This window comes from Orbicella franksi, chromosome 1, assembly GCF_964199315.1.
Source record: "Orbicella franksi chromosome 1, jaOrbFran1.1, whole genome shotgun sequence".
NCBI lineage: Eukaryota > Metazoa > Cnidaria > Anthozoa > Scleractinia > Merulinidae > Orbicella > Orbicella franksi.
In genome coordinates this window covers 7,631,062-7,654,031 of record NC_138145.1, presented here as the reverse complement: position 1 = coordinate 7,654,031, position 22,970 = coordinate 7,631,062, and the positions used below count along the sequence as shown (strand labels likewise).

The following is a 22,970-nucleotide window of genomic DNA, read 5'->3' as shown; positions in this document are numbered from 1 at the left end:
AAAAACAAAATCCGCTTTGACTTGTAGCTTTCGAAAGGTGATTCGGGCGCTCGCATTTAGTGGTCGTGAAAAATTCGACAATTCATTTTATTTTAAAATTATTGGTATAGTTTGATAGCCAGCTCTATAAGCTTTAATTTCATATAGGGGTTTAGATATCTACCGCTTAAACTGCACTCGCTACATCGCTCGCACGCGAGACACCCCTGAAGGTATACTATAACCTTAATATTCTAAAGCTAGAAGGAAGTCCCTCACTCATTCCTGCATGAAGATTTTAGTCTGATTTTGACAGCTTAGTTATTTTATTAGTTAGTTTATTTTACTCATAATTTAGATATTTCTACGTTTTTTATTAATTTGCCGTGAAACTGGACAATTGTCTTTTCACGCATTCTACCAAATCTTAGCGCGATCGAGAAGAGGAATTTTTGCGAATTTTTTTTTTTTAATTTTTCCGTCGAATTTGACAATAGCACCGGGCTTGAATGGGTTGTATAGCAATATCGAAATTAGAAGCGAAAATTTGAGGAAAGCGAACTTGCGTGAGCTTCGCAATATGCACGCATGATGTTCAAATGCGACTTAATTCGCTACGGATCGCCGTTTTTATTTTTAGAATCTCGATTAGTTATTGAATTGCGTGTATTGAATAGATTTTGGAAGCGTAAAGCTCAGAACATTTTGACTAAAGCTTCGTTTCGCTGAGACAATAGGAAGCGTACGTTAATCTTAGTTGACAACCGGCGGTCGCCATGGTAACGCAAATGCGATTCCTCTGGGCGCGTTCCATTCGACCAAAATTTCCGGAAATTCCGGTTTAAAATCGAATGGAACAGAAAGTTTCCGGAAATTCGTTTCGAAAATTTTGGTCAACCTCTCGAGGTTGTCCTTTTTTTCTGGAAATTTGGAAGTTCCGGAAATTTCTTGTTCCATTTAATTTGGCATTTCTATCCGGCATGAGTCGGCCCTAGTTGTTCTAGTCGCGAATTTTGCCTCGACCAAAGCTACAAGATGGCAGCGAGTCGACACTAGTCTGGATGCAAAACGATCTGTCACAGTTCGAGCCTGTTCCTGATTGCCTATCATCCACAAAAAGGTTAGGATCTGATTTTGTGGAAAATTGTGGATTGGTCGTTCCGAATTTTCTCTGGGTATTCGCCCGCTTTGCATAATCTCCCGTGAGAAAAGTTCGCAAGTTTCTCTCATCACACGAAAATGAAGTTTGAATCGGTCAGGTAAATATCAAGGAAGAGTTTGCTTAAAATAAATGTGAATGCGTGTTAAACTTCTTTGCATGAGGCAGCGTACGGCATTTAGGACAGCCACTTCATCATGATCCTCCAGCAGTTTGTCGAGTAAATCTTGGCGGGAAATGTACCCAAGCGGGAATGGAACGAGATCGGCCCTGCCTGGTGGAAAATACCGTTCCATTCGACATACGAAATAACGGAAATTTAAACCGGAATTTTTGGTCGAATGGAACGCATCCTCTGTTTACTTGTTGAAAAAAAAATTCGTAGGAAATCCCAGTTTCGATCGTTTTTGTTCTGTTTTAAGAGACTTAATATATATTTCGCAATGAAATCATAACGCCAGCGTAGCAAAACTGTTCTGGTGACAATCATTTTTTATTAAATTTATATGAACAGAATGAGAAGGCTTTCCCTGTTCGAACTAGAGTTTTTTTTTTACCGTTAAGCCCCTCTACGATCAAAAATACGACCACAGGACCCGAATAGTAGAAAGGCTTTCTCGATAGTTTTCTAGACGTCTTTTGCATTTTTTTTTCCAGTTTCCCCTGCGCAAGAACCTTTTTTGATCAAAGCCTCTCCTCCCCCGCCCCATTAAAGATATAATGTTCTACCTCCTAAAGATATCGTTACTTGTTACTGAGAAATGAAAATTTCTGGTTTTCACCAGGCACATGATTTATCACTTCAAAGAGGCTGGTAGGGGATATGTAATGGGAATGGGATTGGGTGGCATGCACTCAATTCGTTCTGTAATCATTCGGGCGACTAACAAAGTATGATTACAAACCAAATTACACGACACTGGACCCTGTGCCAATTAATCATTACTATATATTGGGTACATACTCATTGACAACGCTGATGTAGGCGCCTAATAGGTCTTACGCGTATCATATACGTTTCAGACACATTATTCGTCTTCCTAGGTAACCATAACCATATGGCTGTGGAAAATCTATACAAAATATTACCATTACATATCCCCCCTCCCATCACAATATGTTCATATCAGAGAAACACTTACCAACACCTGCACCTGCAACGAATACTCCACCAAAAACTGCTCCAGCCAATGCGGCTGCACTAAGGTAGTTGTTTGTGAGATACGCATTTGGATCCCGTTTCCAATCGTACTCCTTTTGTGATAATCCCTGTTTTTCCCACGGCGGAATCTTATCCGACACAAACTCATTCATGTTTAAGTCCCATTTATGATCTTCTGCCCATTTTGTGAAAGCACTTCTTATTTTATGTCTTTGGTTGACCATAGTGTCTCGGGTGTATTCGTCTACCTTGGCAATAAATTCCGCGTGAACCTCATCTTCTGGTTTACCTTCTCTAACTCCGTCTCCAAAATCTTTCAAAAGCTCGTTTTGTGTGTCTTCTTTAAAAGCACCCTCGTTCAATTCGTCTGCGCTTTTGAAACTACGATTCATCTCTTCCAAAGAATTCTTGCATTCTTGCACGGAATCTGCTTTCTTCTTTATACTAGCTGCCGTTTGTTCTTTTCTGGCGTCAACGATGCCTTTTAACTTTCCAGCGATCTCGATTGATTTGTTATTTACAGACTTTGCTTGCTTTATTAGAGATTCACCTTTTAATTTAGTTGCACTAGCTGCTAGTTCACTCTCAAACTTTTTAAACCCCTCCTAAAAAGAAAAGACACAGAACATGTTTACCATGTTTTACCAGTTTGTAATGTGTTCCCTCCTAACGGAACTTTGTCATCTAGCACCGAAAAGTAAATTGCACATGAGTCAATACTGCAATAATCACAGTATGAATGAACCGTTCATTCATACAAGTAAAACTAGAGCATTTTCAAGATCATGCAGTTTGGTAAACCTTATCCAGGATCAACGGCTTAGAAAAATGTTTAGAACAAAACTGAGCTTAATACCTCTTCTTTAAATGCCCTAGTGTACCTAAGCGATCAGATCAGTGTGCTGCATAGAATGAAAAAATGGCAAGGAGCAGTCGATGATGTTACACCGTTTTCGGCCATTTTCATTACTGTTTTGCGTCTTTTGACTCACGGGATTTCAAATTTAGCGCTACAAGCGATGGAAAAGGTCCCGGATGTGTCGCGGAATTCTGCGCGATGCTCGAAGGTGGTTCTGATTGTGTTGCAGGTTCAATTTATACGCGTTTGGATGAAAACCAACGGTTTTAGTTTACATGGTATGAATTCCGCTGGAATGCCTTGTGAATAAACTGCCTAAAATGCCCGGGGGTAGGGATACTCCCTATAATAGCCTATAGGGGGGGGGGGGGTGGCGCCGCCCGAAAGGGGTACCTTTTACAGGCTTCAGGTATGAAAATGGGCACGATTATACAAGTACAAGTATGGGCACATGAAAGGGTAGGGAAATCTCTCATTTAGTTAGTTTAAAGGGCCTTTAATTCACATGTTTCGAACAGACGCACCATATGGCCCTGTCATTTATTGCAGGTTTACACTGTCACGCAATGAAAATAAAATTAGTAACCATTCAATAAATTAAGTCAAGAATCTGGGATATGATAAATGATTGATATATAAACAACCTCGCCCAGATTTAGATCTGTGTGGTTTTCATTCGCGCGTTATTCAGAAAAGTGTTTTACTCAAATTTATAGAGCTTTGTATGGAGACGCCAGCTTGGTGCCCTTCCGAGGGGCCCTAACATGGCGGCCGTAAAATAACAGAAATATCTAGGATTGAGTTTTGGCATTGAAACAAAAAAATTATACTCTAGAGTTCCGAAACATTGAAAGTAATAATTCTTCTAGTGCAAGAACTGTTCAGTTAGCTAAAACTTCAGCATTAATTCCCCTTTTGACCTACGCAAGAGCCCTCTCGGGAAGCCATTTTAAAGTCACGCAACGCAAAAACTTGGAAATTTAAACGTCCTCTATTAGAGGTTCTTCCATCTGATCAAAGCAAAACTTTAGAAGAATTGGTTATTATCAATTTTGGAAAATGATAACGTCACATGAAAACCGGCAATTAGGCAGGACATGAAGATGACAAGAAGACTTCCTTTTTTGGCGACTTATTCTTAAAACGGGCCAGTTATTAAAGTATTTGAAAGGGGCACCTTCTTTTCAATGAAAGGTATACGAAAAGGGTACCGTTTCTGTCAAAATGGTATTCAAAAGGGTAAGGGGTTGGACCTCAGGGCGGAGCCTCCCCGCTTAAACCTTTGTAGAGTTGTTGCGTTCCCTAGGACTCTTTGTAGCACAATGCATGCACCTCTCACAAGAGCGTACAAGAGAACAGAGGGTAAAAAAGAAGTGAAATTCAAAAAAGCCGTTTTGATGTGAGTATATGATGCGTCGCAGTGTTTGGCATTGTGCCCAAGTTTTAGCAAGATTGTGATAGGATAAAATCCGCGGCGAGGACTCGATGAAGGCTCGGCGCCAAGTAAGACGTCGCTGGTCTCTCAGGAACTCAAGCCGGTTTGTATGAAAATTATTTTAATTGCATAGCAGATAATGCTATGAGCTAAACAGACCAAATGCTATGTTAGAAGATTAAAAAAGTTAAGAAAACGTCCCAAATTAAGCCTTACAGATGACAAATTGTTTGCTTGCTTACGTTTCTTTTGAATTATGGTAGACGTTACGTGTAGATACTTGTGGCGCTTTTATTCTACGAACTTGACAGAACTTGGCATGGACCCACGATGGCAGTCCCATGGCTTCCCTTTCTTAGTGGGCAGACCAAAATAGCTAAGGAGCTATATTATCCATCTAAAAGTTTGATCTCGATGCACATCGGGGCCAAATAATGTAAACAGGATTATTGGGCAGCAATGTGAGTCACGAGCGCTTTCTTAATCACTGTGGCAGGCTGCAAAATTCTGTTGCAAAATACTTGAAACAACAGTTCCGCCTCGCTTAGTCCAGGACTGTTTGTTAACTTTCACATACAAATGTCATCTTCTGACGAGAATTCATCTGAAATTTAATCATGGTTTCCTCGATCTCGTGGTAGCATGAAAAACGTTTTTCTTGTTGGCCTTCGCATCTCACACAAAAAAAATCACTTGCAACATGAGGTATCAGTTCTTTCCGTTGATTTTTACTTTTAACGACGTGTTCTTCGATTCCAGAGCAGTTTCGCTTCAGTTCAAGAAAGAAAACATGTTTCAAATACCAGTCGTTTAATTTCACATAAAGAGATCACGGGTTTTGGCTGTTTCAGTGCAGTTCTGGGCCAATTTTTGGTAGGAAAAATTCGATTTTTCCTGCTGTTTTCTACAAATTCTTGGTTTCCATCGCGTATCAAATGCAAGGGTTGAATTCATTGTTGAAGAAAAGGAATTTATAATTGCAATAACATATCAGATTAACAGAAGGGAAAATTTGAACGTTTTGTGTCTCCAAGCTTTAAAAGGGAGGGTTTCACGGCTTGGTGCATGTCTGTATTATTTATTCGCTTGTGCACGCTTTTGACATAGGACCAGCGTCAGTAAAATCCACTGAAATCTTCTTAAAAGTTTGGTCATACGTCATTCTGCCACGACTAACTATGGCATGTGATTACTGAACTACATCTGAGTTGGGTTTTAAAGCGATAACACTGATAAGAAGCGAACAAAAGCATTCTGATTTAGAGACATGCGCCGAACCACGAAATCCTCCCTTTAATTTGGCGCCAAAAATGGGTCGCCCGCTTTCGGCAACTCGCTCTTCCATCGCTGTCGGAGTCTGCAGCGATATCAGACTCATTATTTCGTCATATACTTAATGCGGATAGATCTATGTAGGTAGGGATAAGATAGGATAGGTATTTGTACGTATTTGGACCGAGTTTTCCCCCTTCAATTTATAGCCCAAGCTTGAAGCACGCAGGCCATGAATCAAAGGGAAAAAAAACGAGGATCCGTAACCTACAGTACGTACCGACAAGACGAACTTAGTAAGAGATTTATTGTATTTCTATAGTGGGTCGGACGGGTGCTATAGACCATTTCTAGTCACTTGTAACGGCTCTAATGACTGACTTACGTCAATGCAAAACGACTGATTCAATTCAAAATCGTTGCTATAGTCGAGGAGGAGAAGCCAGAAAACGTCGACCACGTAGCACCCCCACTACACAAAAGGTTTGACCCTTGATTATGATAGCCTGATACCTATTGCTGGTTTTCAGTGTCACGCAGTTCAAAATAGATCAAAATAAAAGTCAAAACCGGTCAATAGATAAAGTCCAGAATCTGGGAAATGAAAGAAGGTAAATATGCAAAAACTCTCGCCAAAATTCTGGTCACAGCAATTTTTCTTATGCGAGATATGCGGAGAAATTTTTTACCCAAATTTATAGAGATTTGTATGGAGACGCCACGCTGGTGCCCGTCCGTATGGGCACCAACATGGCGGCCGGAAACCAACAGAAACATCTGTCACTGAGTTTTGCTACAAAAGCAAATAATACTTTTTCTAAGACATGAACTTTTCAGATAGCCAAGTTCCCCGAAATAAGTCACTTTTTTAACCATCATGACAGGTCTCTTGGCCGTCATGCAAATGCCGCGTCACGTAAAAGCTTAGAAATTCAAGCTTAGTGTATCACAAAACCACTCAAGAACCCATTCGGGGCGAAAATTTGTATGAATATTAGTTTTCAGCTGTTCTTGTACATCATTTAAGTAACATCTCAGGGAGATCAATAGTTTTGTAGATCGAATTTTGGTGACGTCATGTGAAAACCAGCTATAGACATTGATAGGTCAGTCAAACCAACAAATTGTGGAGTCAGTGGTTTGCTACACGTCGATTTTCTAGAGCGTGGGAGTGCTTTTCATTCCACCGAAATGAGCATGCTCAGAAAGGTTTTCAGCGATATCTCCGGTACTATCAGACCAAATGATATGAAATTTGGAGAGGACTTCGGGAGAGAAATCGTTTGCAAGTGTATTTGCTGTGGAAACCGTTACCGTGGTAACGGTTGCTAAGGGATAAAAGAAAAACTCCTGAATTTTCTTAAGTTTTAGGTCTAAAATTATAATTATGCAGAAGGACCATGTTAGGTTTAGGTAGGCTTTCGACGTGTTATCCCTAAAATACAAAATAGAGGCAAAGAATGATAAATGATGGCTGTTGTGACAGCAAGAAACTATGAGAACTGTCCTTGATGGTCCATGCAGAGTGACCTATTATTTTTTTCCCATAGTTTTGAAACATTACATTGCAATTTAAGGCTCTATCTCACTCTCTCTCACACACTAAGACACCAGTGGTATTATAGTTCCGTGAATTGTGGAACTCAGAGCGATTAGCAACCTACAATTCGTTGGGGGAGGTGTGGGTATGGTATACTTTTATGGCAAACAAACGACTTGATCTAAAACCGTTATATGTATTTATGTAATTCGCCTCAGGCATCATATAAAAGGTTCCCACCGACCAAAATAATTTACATAACGTCAACAACATGAGATAAACATCATTTTACAAGCCTAATGGTGTTGGTTGCCACTACATAGGTTGATTCGGAAACTGGAATCAGGAAGTTTTAGAATTACTCTAAATAATGACACAAAGAGCTGTCATGTCATTATTACCATTATATTTCTGACCTTTTGCCAAGAGGAGGCCATGGCCTCAGTTTCTTACAAAATGATATTTGCTTAGATTGCAAAAACCAAAAGATACAATATACATGCTTTCCAAAATGTGCCTATCATCATCATTTATCCGTTCTCCAAATGGAGAATTGGGCCGTAAGCTCTCTGTCTCCAGGCTGTTCTGTCCTCCGCAGCCGATGCTGCTGCTGCCCATGTTCTTAAACCTTCCTTTTCCAGCTCCCTTTCGACAGTCCTTCTCCAAGTCTCGCGCGGTCGACCCCAAAATGTGCCTATAGAATCTCCTTATTCATCATTGTCACCAACGTCATCTATAACAGTTAGCATTGTATGTGGGTTCTCGCAAACATCAGCCATGCACCCACAAGCTTCTGTGCACGGCAGGTTGCTCTTTTTACATACACAGGAAGCAGTCGTGCATGCCGACTTCTGACATTCACAAACTGTTAGCTCTCCCAACCCTTCGGGAGCTGCATCTTGTGACATCAAAACAAGCTTTAAACAGCCATCTTCCAGTTCCGATCCACTGCCAGTGGGTGGTGGTAGGTCTGAGAATGCCTGCAAGGATCGCTTCCAAACCATCACCTGGTAATTAGCACGTGTGATGTGAAGTCGAATGCTTTCCTATGCAGGGGGAAGACCCTCATTGGGCTGTTTCTTCTGGCGAAACACCCAGTACCTATTTTAGAATTCAATTTTTCGTTAATATCACGTTATGAATCTCACTTGCGAAGCAATCTATCGTGTGTGTTGAGTGGCATATTTACTGGGGTTAGACGCAATTGTAGATCTGAATATATAAATGGCAAAAAATGAGGATAAATACACTATTTAATGATATCATCTTACCTTACGTCATCTGCTGTTGTTCCTGCTCTTGATGAGGGAACGTACAATGAGCTTATAAAGGATTCTGCACGTTTTGCAGCCTCTGGTTGTGGAGGTACCTGCTCTCTTAGGCCTGAAGTTACATCTCCCCTCCAAATTTCACATCGTTTGATTTGATAGTACCGGAGATATAGGTGGAACGAAAAGCACCCCAATCGACGTGTAGCAAACCACTGAACCCACAATTTGTGGGTTTGACTGACCTCCCCAATGTTTATAGGTATCAGGCTATCATAATCAGGGGTCAAACCTTTCGCGTAGTGGGGTTGCTACGTAAGGCATTTTCTAGGTCCATTTTGGGAATCTCCTCCTCGACTACTAAGTCGTTCGCACAAACGTTTTAACATTTGTCGTCAAAATTTTACGAAAACGGAAAGTTAAACGGTTTATTTGCTATGAACATTAAGAAAACTTGGCGATAAATTATGAGACATTTTGGCGTCAAAAACAGCGTCCAATTTTAGCGGACCGTACAGCAGAATATGACCCGCTAAACTAATTTGACGAATCGTAGTGCGTGTAGTAACTGAGAGATAAAATAATGGTCTTAATTGCGCTTAGAAACCAGCCGACATGGTCCCAGCAATGAAAATTTTGTGTACAAAGGAAACGCCAGCCTTATAGTACTGTATATGGCATTCACTTAGACTTACTTTGACTGGATTACCTAAAGCAAGGATACACAAGCATTGCTATGCTTTATCCACTCCTGATTGGGTTGTTCCTTTACGGCTTAATAGTAAAATAAGTAGGGAAGTTCTTGCTATAATAGTCGACATTATTCTTTTTTTTATCCTACCCCAGTATGTCTGCCTGTTTTCTTTATAAGAGAAGTCTGGAGAATCGGATCAAATTTGGCTGTTGGCTTTTATTCAGGCGTAGTGACATTCAGTGCATAATAACATACTGTAAAAGAACAAAAACAAAAGACTTACGTTATTGTTGTTTTCACAGCTCACATCAACAAAGAACACTTCGCATTGCTTCGGCAGAGCATCCTCGAATTTCTTTTTGTTCTCTTTGCGTGCTTGGTCCAAATCAACCGTAGCTTTGCTTTCTTGTGCTTTTCTTGTACATTCGTCCCATTTCGTAAAGACGCCGAAGGTATACTGGCAATTTACTTCTTTCACTAGCCTTGTGACCTTAGGGTACAAAGAATAGTCGTTAGACACAAAGAAAATAAGCATAAGCGCTGGGTTGACCATATCATGTTTATAAGGTGTCCTTTGTACTATGCCCTGCTCGAACCGAGGCTCTAGGTTCTGTTGGTATTTTCGCATTCCGTTGTATTTAATTTCATGGCTTTGCTATGTCATAATGATAAAGTTATCACTTTTTAACTTTTTTTTGTCGCAAATCCCGGACAGAGCAAGTCCACTTCATTAAATGGAGATAGCTGTAATTGGAAAAAGTAAATTTCGTTCTTGTTTTAAATCATTGAAATTACATGCAAGTTTTCATATTCTCCTACAAAATCGTGTGTCACATTCCCATGTGAAAACAGGAAATATACAGAAGTGCTCCCATTTGTTTCCTATTTTACAACAGTTTTGTCGTATCTAATTTACGCATTCCTAAAAAACCCCGTTGCCTTACAGTAGTTTCAATAGAATTCCTAAAGAACGCAGTTGAAGTCTGCATAATTAACAATTAGACCCGTAGCCTTTGCGGGCTACGGGTCAATAGCCCATGAGGCGAAGCCGAATGGGCTATTGACCCGTGGCCCTTGAGGGCGAAGGGTCTAATTGTTTTAGTATCACCCAACTAGTCGGACAGAAAAGGCAATAATAAAGTTAGCAAATGCAAATTGAAGAAATGTTTATTTGGGAATAAAACGAAAGAAAGCGTCACGCTCGATGGCGCCAATTTCGCTACTCGATGACTATTACTAATAGTCCCCTAGTAGCGTAGCCAATCAAAATGCAGGATTTGCATTAGTCCACTAGTTGGGTGATACTAAATAGAGAATATTACACGGTGGCGAGAAGATATCATATAGACATACTGATGACGAAGTTTTTGACGATTTTCCGAAGATTTCCTACCACTTTCCGAAAATTTCCGAACATTTTCCAAAACTTGTCCGAAGGTCACACGAACGTTGCTGAACATTTTTCGAAAATTTCCGAAGATTACCGAAGATTGCCAAAGACTTTCGAGGAAGACCCGGAGATGTTTAAATTAGACAACAAAGAATTTAAGTACAATTTAAGAGACAAACTTAATATCAGTGAAATCAGCGATATCTTCACCACTGAGGATATGGAAAATACGCCACCCGAGTTCCGGATGTGGTTTCGTATGAATTTTACGAGTGGTGTATTTTCCAGCCACACATGCGTGTCCATATAATAAATATATGTTACTGGCCGGCTGGGAGGTCCGTATAGTGTAGAACTGTGACCGAAGTCTTGAAAATGCCGCCCGAGGCCGCGGCCGAGGGCAGCATTTTCAACCCCGAGGTCACAGTTTTTCACTATACAGACCGACCCTAAGCCGGCCAATAACATATATTTATTATATAAACACTCATGTGTGGCTGGAAAATACTGCGCGGTAAATTGGCCTCCAAGTGGGTTTGTTTACGCAATGTTGTCACTGAATCAGCTTACGCGCCGTCTACAAACCATTCGTAAAAATCTAACGAGCGGACGAGCGAGCAACTAAGATACTAGACAGAGAAAGATGTATGAAAGATTACCATATGAGGAAGTAGCAGATCCCATTAAAATAGTGCTCAATACACATATAGTGTAGAGCTGAGTATATGAGTAATAACGAAGAGGCAAGATTTGCTGTTACTCCGAGTTTCGTGCTTACGCACTCATCAGACAGGATTAAATACTGTCTGATGAGTGCGTAAGCACGAAACTCGGAGTAACAGCAAATCTTGCCTCTTCGTTATTACTCATGTATGAAAGATTATATAACAACCCAAGTTGTTCTCGCATTTTGATTGGTTCTCGCCTATGATCTTTTAGAGGACAGACGCACGATTGACGTCATCGTTTCAAAGTTTTTCCCTCTGTGTTTTAAAATGGCGGAAACTTTTGAGAACTTAGATAATATTTCACGTGACTGGGCAAAAGATAAGGTACAAAAAAGTCTTGTCGAAGTATTGAACAGGTACGAGAAGCAGGAAGAAGAAAGATAAAGCCGTTTCTTTTTCAGAAAATGACTCGGAAAACATACTCGAGCAGTCTCAGTCGGCAGTGGAGCGAGACTAAACCAAGCACAAAATTGGCTTTGGTAAGCCGAGAACTATTGCTTTATCTCGAATTTAACAAACCCAATAAACAAAATGTTTTTAAGATTAATTTATTTATATAATTCAACTTTTTCAGTCTCAAAATAATTGTTGAAACACTGATTGATGTCAGGAATGACCCATCAAATCATTACTTCCTAGAATCAGTTAAAATAAACACTTAACTTTGCTTTCCGATGCGAATGTTCCAGTTCGTTTCAGGGCACAGCAGCGAGCAAAGTATAGCTCACTACAGCATACGCCCAAGTGTATCGCAGCTAAAAGGCATTTCCGACACTATTTCAAACTGATTTGAGAATCTCCAACCACAGAGGACACAAATTTCCACCGTCACTAACGCTCCTTTCATTCAAAACTCGAATCGAATAGCCTCCAGATTGACCGCAACAGCAAGTTTTTCGAGCGTATTTTCCAACTCCCGCAATATTAAAGGCAACGTCCAAACTTTTCCGCTCACAGGGCTCCTCTCATGACAAAAACTGACTTCACTTTTCCAGCATTTTCTTTAAGATTTGTAGATTTCGCAGCTCAATTCTGCTTTCACTATAAGTTTTCCTTCCACGAGAAGCGACGTTCGAGTCAAGTTTGACAGTGGCGTGATTTTCCTGGACCAATCACAATTCTTTGATACGCATAGCAGCTAATGAGATTACTTCATTTTGTATAGACAATAGATTACGTCAAATGGCTTTTTCCGTGGGCAAAGGCCGGCTTTCGAGTTATGTTGAAAGATTTTGAAATCAAACAGCTTTATCTGTAGTAATTTGTTTCGTTATTGTATAAAATAAATAGATTCCATGTTCTCGTGCGTCTGTTCATTAATAGATCACAGATGACGTCAAAATGAGGTAAGAACATCAGTGTCACACTCGGCTATCGCCTCGTTTACCACATTTTGACGTTATCTGCGATCAATTACTGAACAGACGCACGGCAACGTGGAATCTATTTGTTAAGTAGATTTATTTCGAATTACTTTATGTTAGTTGCATTTAGTTCACCAGCTAAGTTCTCCAAAATCGTTTTTCCGGTGTGAAATTTCATGCAAAGTTTGAAGTTGTACTACAAAAACAATTTGTGTCAGTCGTTGCGAATATCGATCACTCGACATCAGACTTTACTACCGTAAATTGAGTAGTAGATAGCGAGGAAATTCGTTAAGTGTATTCGACAGAAATTCTCTCAAATACAGCAACGATCAGAGAAGTAAACTCGACTGAGATTGACTCATTTTTTGCTTAAAATTGTATAGAGAGAGACACAGGATTACGCGCCATTACAGCGAAACAAATTCTACACGGATCAGCCAAACAAACTCTCACAACTTCAAAAAAACTCAATTGAATTTACTTACAGTGACTTTCCTCGCCATTTAAAGGAGAATAGAGATAAACTTGCGTTGACTGATCGTCGACCGAAGTGTAAAAGGGGTGAAAGATTGACGATTACCGCTAATTCGTTCACGAAAATAGATCGACTCGACGGATTCCGCCGGCTGTGGCGGTCCGGATGAGAAGATTCCACCCGCTCCAGGAACCAATCAGATTGCAGGATTTGTTGAATTCCGCCCGCTCACGAGTCGAGAAAAAGATAGAGGATATTATCTCTTTCTCAGCTCGCGAGCGTACGGAATTCAACAAATCCTGCAATCTGATTGGTTCCTGGAGCGGGTGGAATCTTCTCATCCGGACCGCAACAGCCGGCGGAATCCGTTGAGTCGATCTATTTTCGTGAACGAATTAGCGGTAATCGTCAATTTTTCAACATTTTTACACTTCCATCGACGAATAATCAACGCAAGTTTATCTCTCTTCACCTTTAAATGGCAAGGAAAGTCACTGTAAGTAGATTCAATTGAGTCTTTTTAAGTTGTAAGAGTTTGTTTGGCTGTTTGTAGCTCGTCACTGTAATGGCGCGCAATCCTGTGTGTCTCTCTGTACAGTTTTAAATAAAACATGAGTCAATTTCAGTCGAGTTCAGTCTCTGATCGTTGCTGTATTTGAAAGAATTTCTGTGGAATAGACTTAACGAATTTCCTCGCTATCCGCTACTCAATTTACGGTAGAAAACTCTGATTTCGAGTGATTCGCAACAACTGACAAAAACTGTTTTTGTAGTACAACTTCAATCTTTACACCAAATTTTACACCGGAAAAACATTTTCGGAGAACTTAACTGGTGAACTAAATGCAACTAACATAAAGTAGTTCGAAATAAACCTGTTCTTTAATACATCTTTCTTTCTCTATTATCTGACTTTCTCACTCGTTCGCTCGTTAGAATTTTTGCGAATGGTTTGTAGACGGCGCGTAAGCCAATTCAATGACAAAGTTGCGTAAACAAACCCACTTGTAAGCCAATTTACCCCAAGAAAATACGATAAACATGTCCGGCTTAGGTTGGTCCGTTTTGTGAAAAACTGTGACCTCGGGCTTAAAAATGCTGCCCGAGGCCTGTAGCCTCGGGCAGCATTTTCAAGCCCGAGGTTACAGTTTTTCACTATACGGACCTCCTAGCCGGCCAATAACATATGTATACATGGGTTCGCGTACATACATACATACATACATACATACATACATACATACATACATACATACATACATACATACATACATACATACATACATACATACATACATACATACATACATACATAAACTTTATTTAAGCTCGAATTTCAGAGTAGCTTGACCAGCTAATATTTCCGAGCGTAGGTATGGAATTTCTCTTTGAGTGTTCAACTTTATATCTCACGAGTGACCGCAGCTGCCCGAGAAATTCCATAGCTACAAGCAGCCATGTATTATTTTTTTTATTATATAAGCATACAAATGACGACTTTTTTTGACCATTTTCCGAGGATTTCCGAGCACTTTCCGAAGATTTCCGAAGATTCTTCAAAAGTTGTCCGTAGACCAGACAAACGTTACCAAACATTTTCCAAAATTTCCGAAGATTATCGAGGATGTTCGAAGATAACCGAAGATTTCCGAGGGAGAACCGTTTCGATCATACAGCAACACATTTAAGTACTTTTTAAGGGATTATGTAACCATAGCAATGGTGATCTTTTCACTTGTGAAAATATCGTGTTATTTTCACCTGTGAAATAACATCTTATTTTCACGTGTGACGACACCATGTTTAAACTATTTATGCTTTGGCGCCGGTATTTGCAAGAGTCAAGGTTAACCACAGAAGAGTTTATTCTCGCATTTTGGCTAAGGTGTGTGCTGTTGCCATGGCAACGGGGCTGGTTAAAAACAAGGCTTAAAAAATGGTTTTTGTTTATTTAAAAGAAATCCAGTCGTTAGATTTTTTTCATCATTTGCCAACTACAAATTGACATTAAATCCCTTCTGTCAACACTGTTCTAATAAAATTTTGACATAGACGATTTTCGTAATTCGCCGTAAATCGTTTGCACTGCATGTTCTGTATTATTAAGAATTCCCTATGTCAAAATTCAGATTTTTTGTGATAGATCATTCACATGGTTCCTGAACTATTTTTTTGCCAAATATCTTGAAATTCTAACGACTGGATCGTTAGAAATCGGTAAGTTTCTGCAAAAGCAATCGGTCTCAATTTTTCGAGCAACTGCGCATGCGCTGCATTTAACTGGGTTCTTCCGGTTTCTTTCGGTAACAAAGAAAAAGCTGAGAATTGCTGGGTTCTTTGCATGGTTAGCTTTTCTAGCATATCTTTGTAATAAAAGACTAAAGACATCAATACACTGCGTTCAATAATAGAGAAAAATAGCACAGATAGTGTGGATGTTGAGTAAATAGAATGATCGCTCTATTGACGGCATGTTTGTTTTTGCAATTCCTGTGCGCGCGCTGAATTGCATCAGCAAAAGCGCGCGCGAAAACTGTGTTCGGCCACGAAACCACATTCGGGACACGGGTGGCGTATCCTCACTAGTGGAGAAATTGATGACTTCACTGATCATGTTTCACCCTTAAACTATACTTAAATTTGTTGGTGTATGATCGAAGCGTCTTCGAATCTTCCTCGAAAGTCTTCTGCAATCTTCGGTTATCTTTAGAAATCTTCGGTAATCTTCGGAAAATATTTGAAAAACGTTCGTGTGGTCTTCGGACAATTTTTGGGGAATCTTCGGAAATCTTCGGAAAGTGGTAGGAAATTGGAAAATCGTCAAAAACGTCGTTATCAGTATGTTTATATAATAAAATAATACATGGTTGCTTGTGGACTAGTGATGGAATATCTCTTCTCGATCGTGTTCAACTTTATATAGATAACGAGTTGAACACTCGAAGAGATATTCCCTATCTATGCGCGCCCATGTATTATCCTCAATATATGTATCGTCGTTATTCATCTTGCTCAATCGCGTTCTATTTCATGACTGACTTGCGACCAAGAATATGTATTTTTCTTCTCAATATTTGCATCATTTGAATGCGTACGCGTTAGTATATTATGCTGTGCGTCTTAAAATCCTATCTTCTGTCTCCATGGTTACAAAAGGTAATAAGTGGATACCCCTGTCAATATATACTTTTTTGTGATATAGGGAGCACTCATACGACTCGTGCGGGCAAACACTTATTATTGGTTGCCTATTGTATTTTTTCCCTTGTCTAATCCGTTGAGTAGGAAGCGTATTATAATATATCTTAATATACCCTATTCTGCCCGTTCTCGACAAAGCCAATTAATTTATTGACTTATGTAACCAACTGATTATTGTTGTATGCATAATTAGACGAACGATGAAGACTTTCGGGTACGAAAGCAAACAAATGCATCAAGGATTGAATACATGTTTGCTTGAGACCCAGTACATGGGTACCATACATATAGACGATTAACTAAGCGCGAAGAACGCGCTGGGAGAATATCAGCGCAAGATTTTGACAAAGTTTGAAGAAAAACAAAACATTTTTACGCCTACATTATAAGTCAACTCTTTAGTAAAGGAAGCCGTTAAACTACAAGACAACGTTAATGAGTGGTCGCCCGGGATCATTCCGGACACTGCGCTGTCCAATACTTGGAAAATATTGGGCTGGTAATAAAGTAATTTGATTAATTGATTTTAGTTATTGGCTCTATGAACTGACTTAGTCTTATTATGATACAGTTTGCCAGTCGCTTCATTATACAGAATTTGGGATAAGCTCTGGCACCTCTTTGCCACTTTGCCAGAGGCTATGTTTTAGCCTTCTTAAACTAGCACTTCTCTGAACGTATGGTTTTGGAATATCTGAATAACAAGATATTAGGCAATCAGCAAGCCTTTGCGCTATTTTCCCAGCATATACAATTCTCTCCAGATGGAGTAAGCGCATGTATCACTTACTGTAGCTTTTGATGGGGACATAACATCCATGACGGCTACAATTATATCTGCTTCTCTGCACGACTCGGTGACAACTTCGTCGCTTTGAGTATCCTCTCCAAGACCAGGTGTATCAAATAGGACAACATTAGGCGGCAGATCTTTACATAGATGCTCAGGCCAATTCACTTGGACAACGCTACGAGGGCCAATTCCCAGGTCCTTCCGATCTTTACTATGTTCCTGGCCACTCATTTGGCTGAGGAGATCCATTATAGCCTTTTCGTCTTTTGTTTCTGATAGACACCTTGTTTCGCCTTTTTCTCCTGTTACAGTAACACTCCATTTTTCCTCTCTTGTAATGCAAACTTTAATTAAGCACATCGTTGTCTGCACGAATCCAACCGGCAGGCGACGTGATCGGAGTAAGGCGTTTATTAGGGAAGATTTGCCGCTGCTGGTAGCCCCTACGAATTTAATAAGTATTTCCTCGGACGCCACTTTTTCCTGTACTTTCTTTAATTCAAGCTGTATTTCCTTAAGGCATTTGGTTAACTCATCTAAATCTTTACACTCCTCGGGCGTTGCTAGCTCTTCACGTAGTAGCTCGCTGTATAACTCGCAAATATGTTCAGTCTTGTCAGTTTCTCCCTCTAACTTCTCTGTTAACTTCTTTACCTTTTCGGCTACTTCTGTAAAATCTTTCCACTCCATCAATGACAAAAATCTTCTTCGATATATACCTTAATTTCTCAAAGTATCGTTCTCGTACAGTAACTGCAACAACAAGAAAAATCCTTTTACTTTAGTAGTTTTAAATGAACTCAAGAAAATTCAATTACTCTGTTATAATTAACATTACAGGTTTACCCTCCTCTGTTTCAAATTAGTATACCAGTTTAGTATAATTTCCAGAGGTGAATACCGTAATTTACCGAAAGTAACGAGGGTCGTTACTTTCGGAATTAGCGGCGTTTGGGGCTCGCTACTTTCGGGGGGTCTTCACTTTCGGGAAGCAGAAAACGTTATCTATATTTGATTCGGCTGAGCAGGTTTTAAGGAATAAAAGACGGAAATTCGTAAAAACAGCCCTTTAAACAGTAGCTGAAATTCTTCGTTCTAATTTAAATTTATGCTCTTTATGTCTAGACCGTGTTAATGGTCGGTAGGAGTGAAGAAAGTTTCTATTTCAGGAACCACCGGTATATGTTAGTCTACTGTATTAATATCTTAGTGCGCTGGTCGAGTTCTCAATTTTAAGTTTAAAACGTTCGCCTTGAACTGCGCTCCTGTTCAAAATGACACAGTTTTAAATTTTAATTTGATGGAAATTTCCTGTAGGTACTATCAGTTCTGTTGCTTGATGAAAGTTTGACGGGTTTTGTTTTAAAATGGGGCAACATGAATGAATGAAGCACGAAGTGACATTTCACAATACTTCGTGGCATTAGCGACACCTTCACTTGTAGAGTACGTTTAATAAACAACTACAGTACCGTACGTAGCCTTCACTTGACTATCTATTAGAGAAACAAATACACTTTTGAGCCATTTGCTCACTACTTTCAGGGTTGGGGGTTGGGATGGGGACGGGTTCGCTACTTTGCGGGGAAGTGGGGGAAGGTGGTCGCGCGCGAGCGGAGCCCCATACCTTAGCACTTTTAGAGCTAAACGTTTGAAATTTTCTTTTGTTTTTAACCCAGTAAGCGACCACTTGACAGATAATAGAGCGTAAATTGAATGATAAGGTGTTTTATTTTTTTCTCAAACATCTGAGCGGGCCGGAATCCTAAATCCTCGAATTTGATTGGCTAATCATACGCACGTGACCGGTGCAGCTTTTTACGATACGGCCCACGGGCCGGATTTTTTCTTCGCTTCCTAAATTTCGCTCCTAAAAGTTAGCGGTAATCGATCGTCAATCTTTTGCCTTTTTTAAACATCCCTCGACGATTTTTCAACACAAGTTTATTTGCGTTCACTTTAAAATGACAAGGAAAGTCACTGTAAGTAAATTCAATTAAGTGTTTTGAAGTTGTGAGAGTTTGCCTGGTTGTTTGTAGCTTGGTGCTGTAATGGTGCGTAATCCTGTGTTTCTCTCGCCGTAAAATTTGAGTCAATTTCAGTCGAGTTTACCTCTCTGATCGTCGCTGTATTTAGGAGAATTTCTGTGGAATACACTTCTAGGACCTCACAATCTATTGAAGAAGAGTCCCAAGTTGTCAAAGCTACGAGAGGCTTTGTCGGAGACGCGGTGGCCTCATGGTTAGCGCGTTCGACTCGGCTGGATCGAGCGGTCCGGGTTCGAGCCATGGCCGGGGACATTGTGTTGTGTTCTTGGGCAAGACACTTTACTCTCACGGTGCCTCTCTCCACACAGGTGTGTAAATGGGTACCGGCGAATCTAATGCTAGGGGGTAACCCTGCGATAAACTAGCATCCCATCCAAGGGGGAGTAGAAGTACTCTTAGTCGTTTAAAGCTACCGAAACTGGGATAAGCTCCGGCCTGATGAGCCACTAGGCTTGCATGCAGACTTTACCTACCTCTATTAACTATGGTCTAGGACCTCACAATCTATTGAAGAAAAGTCCCAAGTTGTCAAAGCTACAAGAGCGTATTCCTCCTACCCTGAGGAGGGATTCACAAAAACATACCAGTCTTTTGCAGTCTGTAGAGACACATGGATGCGGGTAAACACCTAATGAGGTTAGACAGAGAAATGCCATGGACAGCATCAAGATAAAATGGGTTGAAATCCCAAACGTCCTTTAGTGATTATGATCCACACGAGAAATCTGATAGGGATGGGTCTGAAAACATCATGAAGAGGAACCCGCTTTTCTGAGAAAGTGAACACGTATGCGAAAAGAACATTCCTGGAAGATGAGGGGACAGGACGAAAATGTAGTGGATGAGTGCGGTAAGATGAGACTCTGCAAGACAGTAGTGGCAGGGGAATGTCCAGCAAAGAAGAGTAGCTTGCTGCAGACAAAATAGCCCAGTACTTTAGCATGTTGTTTGTGATGTACAGAAGTGCTTGACTAGCCATACATCAGGCTGATCTGGGTCGGTCTCAAAATGAAGCAGAATAGATCTTGACCAGGCTTGCAGTACGATGACAGTACTACTTGCCAGCTACTTTACCATCCACCATGTAGAGTATGTAATACAGTCTTGTGACCAGAAAAAAAAAAACATTACTTATTTTACAGCGCTATGGAGCTATGGATGTACACAGGAGGTGACTGAGCAGGAAAGAAAACGGTAGCCGAGAGCCACTCAAGCTTCTTGAGTGCCTAGAAAAATTCAAAAAGTTCAACCAGGCCAAACCTTGCTAAACCTAAGGCGCTGGTGCCGTGTATGTTGTCATGTCTGCTCGCTTGGAACCTCGGTTTCAGATGATTTCAGCTACCAGATCTTCTCAAGGCTCAATTTTTTCTCAGAATTTTTTTTTTTTCACACATCTTCTTACTCGCAGACATGCTATTATTTGCAATTTTTTGAGCAAACATCTTTGAGGTATAAACTTTATCTGCGCTTAACTCAGCATAGGAACTTTCAGAAGAAAAACGCATTTTCATAATAGCTAGCTAAAGCTCAATCTTACAGTTCAAGTATTGAACACGTGTTTACCAAGATTTACTTGCATGCCTGATGCAGCAAAAATCAATATTTCGAGGGTTTTTTGATCTCGGAATGAGGGCAAACAATAATTTTAGCAAAGAATACTTCTCAGGATTGATGAGTTTGTATGCCGAGTGTAAAGTAAGAGTTGACAATAATCAATTGCAAAATAAAGTATTTGACCTGTGATGATTATGCAGGGTTTCAAGAGTAATCTAAAAAGCCACATATGCTGAGAAAAACTCTCATCTAACTGCTCAATGTTTTAGAATTAAAATATCATGGCCGTTCATTCCCATATTTAGATTGTACGAATAGAATTTAGGTGCTTTGCACTGTTATTTAACCCTTGGACGTACAAGCTAACTCGTATTCCCACAGTGGTACAGGGGAAAGTGGATGGAATCCCCTTAAGTTTTCGTTAAGTTAAGGTACAGCGGACTAAACTTACATTGATTAGATAGCCCTGAACTTGTTCTACGAAATGATGCCATATTCGTTGGTTGTGACGTCATATAATGTCAAATGACGTCATTTGACCCGCCATCTTGGATCCGCCATCTTGGATTTTACTTTTTCTTAAAAAGCCAATAAATAACTGAAATTGATAGAAAATCAAGCCAGAATACGTATGAAATGTACAGATTGGTGAATTTCTGGAATTTCATGAAGAAAACTGGAAAAAATACAGAATTATGTAAAAAAAAGTTGACTTTTGGCCCAACCCACATGAAACTAGCGGCTGCCATGGAAACGTAAAAGATGATGGACACACAATTGACATGTTAAAATATTTGCGAAGGATGAATGAACAGCTACTAAATGTTCCAGCCCCTTAGATTAAATCGTCCTCTTAAAATTTTGTAAAAACCTTATTGGGGATGCATATGGCATCCACCCACCCATCCCCCTTGAATGTCCGAGGGTTAAGGGATATTGCAAAGAGTTTTGCATTCATTGAGCTTCCACTGCCCTAAATAATATTCAAAGACTTTGTTAATGGCATTAACATAGAAATAGCTTTGGTAAACTGATTCTACAATATCTAATATTTTTAGATTTCGCCCCTGTCTCTTTGTTAAAACTAGTCTCTTGTCATGTTGTTTGAACAGCTTTTGCTACCAAAAAATAACAGATGCCAAAAAATTTATTCTTGATTTGATCAGGCCAAGGATGACTCTAAACTTTGATGAAATCAGTTTTGATTAAGAAAGTTGGATTTAAGGAATATTTGAGTCAGAAATTGAGCTAATTTGCCTTATAGCTAAATGTTGCGTGACATGGGTAGGAAATGACAATCCTTCATTGGCACCTGTCACTTCAAATGACTTGAAACTCCTGATGTGAACTGAAATAGGTCCAATCTTTATTTGTGTGAGATACCAGTAAAATTCAATGTATTCTGTAAGCAGAAGTGGTGTCTAAATTTGATGCTTGTTTTAGTGACGTTTTTGAGATTTTGGGCAAAAAACCAAGAGGAGGGGAGGGTGGTCTAACTCCTAAGGGAAAAATCCTAAACTCGATCCACTTTGTCTTTTAGAGTTTTTGGGTAGTACCTTCAATCTGGCAAAGTTTCATCCAAAAAGGAGAGATGGCATGTATCACCACTGCCTGGTCTTCTGGTAAACTCGGTCTTAAGTCTTTCTTTCCTTACAAAGATCGTTTTAACCGCTCCCAGAAATCGAAGATTGTCTACAAAGCCAGTTGCGGGGATTGTGATGCTTTCTACATCGGAAAAACCAAAAGAAGATTGTATGACAGAAAGACGGAGCACTTCAAAGCTCTCACTCATGTTTGTCACGCCCCCGCTGCTGCTGATCATTCAAATTCTACCGGTCACAACATCAAATGGGACCATTTTGAGATTCTAGCAAGTGGTCAATGTGATTTACAGTGTAAAATCAAGGAAAAATTGTTAATACGCGACTTAAAATCCGCCCTAAATGAAAACGTCGGTAGTGAAAAACTCTTTTTTTATTAATTCACACCAGATGTAGTTTCTTTTGTTCATTGTTGTCTAGCTAGTTACCAAAACCTCGCTTTAGT

The 22,970-nt window shown here is 39.9% G+C and overlaps 1 protein-coding gene across 2 annotated transcripts in view; it reads right to left on the bottom strand.

Annotated features, from left to right (window-relative positions):
- LOC145487350 (uncharacterized) overlaps positions 1-22,970 on the bottom strand; it is a 40,921-nt gene that overhangs the window by 9,712 nt on the left and 8,239 nt on the right. The window contains exons 3-5 of one of the 2 annotated variants that reach the window (XM_081466116.1): positions 17,320-18,075; positions 9,652-9,858; positions 2,281-2,905 (exon numbers count right to left, since the gene is read on the bottom strand). In XM_081466116.1, coding sequence (XP_081322242.1) covers positions 2,281-2,905; positions 9,652-9,858; positions 17,320-18,012 — 1,525 coding nt within the window. In that variant the 5' untranslated portion in view covers positions 18,013-18,075. Of the gene's footprint in view, positions 1-2,280; positions 2,906-9,651; positions 9,859-17,319; positions 18,272-22,970 lie in introns of those variants that run through there. The other variant, XM_081466123.1, reaches the window with a different exon arrangement.